This window comes from Anarrhichthys ocellatus, unplaced genomic scaffold (assembly GCF_004355925.1).
Source record: "Anarrhichthys ocellatus isolate YVR2014 unplaced genomic scaffold, GSC_Weel_1.0 scaffold23, whole genome shotgun sequence".
In the NCBI taxonomy this organism is placed as follows: Eukaryota; Metazoa; Chordata; class Actinopteri; order Perciformes; family Anarhichadidae; genus Anarrhichthys; species Anarrhichthys ocellatus.
Genome location: NW_022280053.1, coordinates 3,522,931 through 3,528,151, shown reverse-complemented (window position 1 = coordinate 3,528,151; position 5,221 = coordinate 3,522,931). Strand labels below are relative to the sequence as shown.

Below are 5,221 nucleotides of genomic sequence, written 5' to 3'. Positions count from 1 at the left end.
CACACACACACACACACACACACACACACACACACACACACACACACCAAATGAGGGAAGAGAAAGAGAAAACCTCTACTGGGGTTTATGCCACCCATCCCCCAGGCGATCTGCCTCTGTCTCTCTTTGCTTTTTTCTTGTGTATTTCTGTGATGCTTGGTTTATTTGCCACCACCCTATAAGCAAACACAACACCCACCCACAATCCTCCAGTTCTTCCAGGAGCCCTGCAGGTATATGGCAAAGAACAAAGAGAAACACTGTTAACCGGCCGCTGTGTGTGTGTGTGCGTGTGTGTGTGTGTGTGTTCTTTTTGGGACAAGGGTATTGGGGGTTGGTGTCGAGGGGGTTAAAGAAATCAAGAGGGCACTCAATTGTTCACAACACATCTGACACATGTGAACTGGCTGCGGAGATGTCAAAAGCTTGGGCAAAGTGCAGCTGACCACGTTTTGTCTCCAGCTGTCCGTATATTCCCTGAAAATAAAGGGGGTTGAGTTCAAACTCTGTATGCGTGTACAAACCCGAGCACGCAAGCATGTGTGTCAGCCTGCACAGATACAGCCACGCTCGCTCTCCAGCTAACTGCTGTTGACAACTGCATGGGGTTTGACTGGGCTGTCGCTGCAGCCAACCTGACAGCTGTACAGCCAAGCACACTCTGCCAACACACACACAAACACACACACACACACACGCACACAGAGACAACTTCATCTCCAGTGTAATTTCTCATATAATGTGCAGGTTTTCTCATCAGCACATGCAGCATGTTTTGACAGAGTGGGCTATAAACACATGCAGTTAAACGCTGAATCATGTGTTGTTTATTATCCTCAAGCTGGTGCTTGCAGATGTTTCGCTGTCACAGAAAATACCATTACTTTCTTTATTGTCGAGATAATGAAATAGTGAGATTTATAATTTCATGACTGTGTTCTCCTTTTCTTCCAGTGGCTGAGGAGGGACTCTGGGAGTGCGGGCTGTCCTACGAGTGCAGGACCCTCCTGTTCAAGGCCATACACAACCTGCTGGAAAGGTAAAGAACGACGTCCATAAAATATGAATACAAGTTGCATAACTGGCATTGTTATATCGAATATAAAATATTTTATGGAGTATATAACTTGCAGTATTATGAAGTTTTTGCAGCTCCATTTAGCATTTATAAACAGCATATAATAAATAGTATGTATATATGTGTATACAACACACTATGATGTAGTTGTAAGCCGATCTCATTTTTATTAATGTATTAATAAAAGCTACAAGGCCTCGTCTGGGCACCAACAAGTGGAGGCTGCTGTATAAACAGATATCGAGGGACAATATAAGAAAACACAATTGTAATGATATAAAACATGACAAATGCTGTACATTAATAAACACATTAAATGTCTTTATAGCTGCGTATAGCTGCATAATCGGGTGATATAATACATTTATCAAAGGTTTATTTTGTGCTATAGTGTTAATAAAGAGTTTATACATGCTAAATAAGGAAGTTAAAGTAAGTAAAGAAATATCAGTTTGCACTCATTTAATAAAATTACAATAGCTGAAAGTAGGATGTAGTTTTCGGTGCAGGAAAGGTTTGATTCAGAGAGACGATGATGATGTGTAGGAAGTGAGTTTTCCTTCAGGATGACTAAAGCACCCATATGCACAATATTATCAACAAGAATAATGAGTGAAATGTATTTAGCACTCTTTCACTTACTCAAAAAGACTTTAGGAACTAGCTAATTATTTGTTATATAGTATAATAAACATTAAAATCATCAGTAATTAATTGTGTACTCTGAAAGTAACTTTTGTCTCTGAAATGAACAAGAATGTCCTTTTGAATTAAATACAAAAATCACCAAACAAAGGAACTTTGTGTCGTATTGACAGGCAGTTTGAGTTTTCTCCCAGCAGCTTCACCTTAATGAAATTATAATCTGAGCGCTGAATCACTTGCTCAAGTACCCAAAGCTCTCCTTTCTGAGTCAGAGCCATCTGTTAAATGAAGCAGCACATATTTGCTCTCTATTAAGTTAAGCATCAGTGATCATCATAGGGGGCAGGTTGAATTAACCTTCCTATTACCTTGAAGCTAACTCCTTTTATAGCTCACTATTTCAATACAGGATGGATCATTTCCACTTTCTCTTTCATATCGTTCAGACAAAATCGACCTCTGTCACTGACTGTTATTACTAATATTTAATTATTTACAGAAATTAAGAACTATTTAGTTTTTCTTCAAATTAATAGAGTTTTAAGCAAACAATTACAAATAAAGAAAACATGAATAATTCATTAAATCAAGCAGCGAAAAAACAACACCTACAGAAGACTAATGTTAAGAACTACTGTACAAAGTACATTGAGTATGAGTACAACTTCATGTACTAACTGGGAAGGTTTTGTACGACGGCTGAATTAGTCAGTCGATGCTCCGAGGACTAGACTTCCTTTTGACATTTATTATTTTTGACATTTTCAGGAAATAACATAATACATCTCCAACGTTTTAGCATATTGTTGTCAATGTGAGGTTTGGAGCGGGACAGAAATAAAAGATATATAGATCAGTCAAATTACCCTAAACTATATATATTGTCAATACATTTGAAAGTGCTATACTATAGGAAGTAATTCAATGAGAGAAAAACAAGGGCAAGGCTTTGCTAATAGGTTTCTAAAAGTGTGCTCTGAAGCTTGAGTTCGACTGTGGTCAGAAAATGAACAGCTCAATCAAGTGTGGTAGCTTGAGACGCCTGTCAATCAAGCACACATGCTGAATTTCACAGAGAATTATCTCCCAATTGTGCAGTTCCTCAGTGTTGTTTAGCTTCTTGTTTTTGGTTTTATGGCACACAACTCTACTGCTCTTTTGGTTCAGTGTTGCTGTTCTCATCAGCTTCATCTCCACACTGCTTATAGCTGAAAAACACACCGCACACTGCAGACAAAGTCAGCAAGTCAGTGGAGACCAAAACAGAGTTATGAAGAGAGGAAACTCCAAATGGATGCAAATGTAGCTTTTTGTCAGCTGGATAAGTAAAGTAAAAAGTATTTGTCCTCCGTATCAACTTCATATGGTGGTATTATGTCAATGTTTTGGTAACAGATTTTTGTGAGGCCTCAATGTGGCCTAAAAAAGGCAGGTTTAAGATAGATGAGTCTACAACGAGCCATGCAATAGAAGAAGCAACATTTTCCTTTAAGAGCCTGATATCATAATCCTAATATCATATCATCAAGATAATTTTTTAGAGCCCGTATTTGAAGCAGCTGTATCTTGAGGCTTTTCAGCATTAGCTTCAGCATTTCCTCACGGTAGTTGCTCCGTGGAAATAATGCACTGTTGACCCTCACAGTATATTCTCTGTAAGGGCTCCAGTGACGTGACCATGCACATAGATCCGATACACCAAATTGATATCAGACACACTGACCTTTTATTAGGCGGTTTGGGTATCTGCCATGATGTAACCAATCCAATTTAAGTACAGTTTCTTTGTTAATGTTCTTCTAAAATTAATTGTTTGGGGTCGATAAGACTGTACCAAAGATGGTAGAGCTGCAGGCTAAAAGCTTTGGATAGCTCAGCTCAGCTGAGTGCAGAGGAGTCCATAAAATCATTTTTGTAATTCCTTGACGCGGGTCAGAGGATCCAGCAGGGAATTCACTGGCACCTGCACACAGAGACGAGTCAAAGTTCTTAGAGCGCTGAGTTTTGTCTCTGAAAGGAGGCCGACACGAGGTGAAGAAGTGCACAGATGGTGGGATAGCCAAATAGGGAGCATGACTGAACTGTTTGATGTGATCAAAATTTTGATATGACGAGAGGAAAGGATTTTGGAAAGCTATGTGTTAAAGTGCACACCACTTTGGGGCAAATCAGATTAGCAGAAGATTACCTTTCCTTTTCCTTTGCACCAGTATTATAGCACTGAAGATCCGTCTGGGTCTTGAGAACACTTTTTGAAGGTCTCTGTCTCAGTCTCGTTTTGGAAACATCCGCATTTTAACTCGGTCTTGTCTCATAGAAAGAGGACTCTTGTTTTAAGACCACAACTGCGGGGGCGTCACTAAACTGCCTGTGCATTGCCTGCTTTATTTATTAACATCATTACTGTTATGGCTCATACAACACAAAGGGAAATTCCCACACATACAAGTCACCTCTGCATTACCTTTTGCTTATTTTATCAGGACATTTCATCACTTATACATACATGCATGCATACATCCAGCACTGGTCTGGTCTTGACTCATTTGTGCCTACCTCAATAAAGATGTAAATAATGTTGCTTGAGGCTGCAGGGGTCATACGATAGCTTCGTGGTATGATGCGAGGGGTCGTGCAATATGTTGCTTGTTCTAATGTGTGGTTGTTATGTGCTGTGGTACATGTTCTTTGTTTGTCTGTTTTATTTTTACTACTATGGAGGCAGCTATAATGATAAGACGACATGTTGTGTCTCATATCATGTGTGCAGCATTGAGTCCAAGGCAAATGTCCCTATGGGGACAATAAAGTTGATTAAATAGTGTTTGTATATTGACTTGGTCGCAACCCGTCAAAGGGTTGTCTCTGTCTTATACACTCGGGTCCTGATCACCACTTGCTCTGGTTTAGGTGGCCTTGACTACAACACTGCTATGCACTGAACTATAGAGGGACGGTCTGCTGCAGTTTTTGAATAATAAGTGAAGTCATAAAACCACTCTAACCATAACAGGCAAAATAGCCAAAGTTAAAGTTCAAAATGATTCTGTTTAATGCATGTGTTGTGGCTTATTTTTTTGCGCTAGATAAAAAGATTAACTTATCTCAGGTCAACGAGATATAAAACAACGTTAAACAGTTTCTACTCATATAAGCTGAGGCTTTAAGGCCTGATATTGTGGAAGCTGTCATTGATAAATAGTCTGTATTGTAATGAAATCCTATAAAACACCACCAGAAGCATACAAAATCAACATTGGGTTGAATCAAAACCTCTCTGAGCCTCTCAAGAATACTACTTGTTGCATGATTCATATGTGGAGGTGCATTATACAAGATGTTAAACCATTTCCCGGCTCTTTTTTTCCTTGTTTGATGAATAACTTTCTTCCTCTCCTCTGTTGGCTTCTCCTTCTTCTTCTTCTTCTTCTTTTTCTTTTTCTTTTTCTTTTTCTTCTTCTTCTTCTTCTTCTTCTTCTTCTTCTTCTTCTTCTTCTT

General features: G+C 39.1%; 1 protein-coding gene across 2 annotated transcripts in view; it reads left to right on the top strand.

The window, feature by feature from the left end:
• LOC116390320 (mediator of RNA polymerase II transcription subunit 13-like) overlaps positions 1-5,221 on the top strand; it is a 69,113-nt gene that overhangs the window by 39,881 nt on the left and 24,011 nt on the right. For both annotated transcript variants that reach the window (XM_031859841.1, XM_031859840.1), the window contains exon 3: positions 955-1,039. In XM_031859841.1, coding sequence (XP_031715701.1) covers positions 955-1,039 — 85 coding nt within the window. The remainder of the gene's footprint in view (positions 1-954; positions 1,040-5,221) is intronic.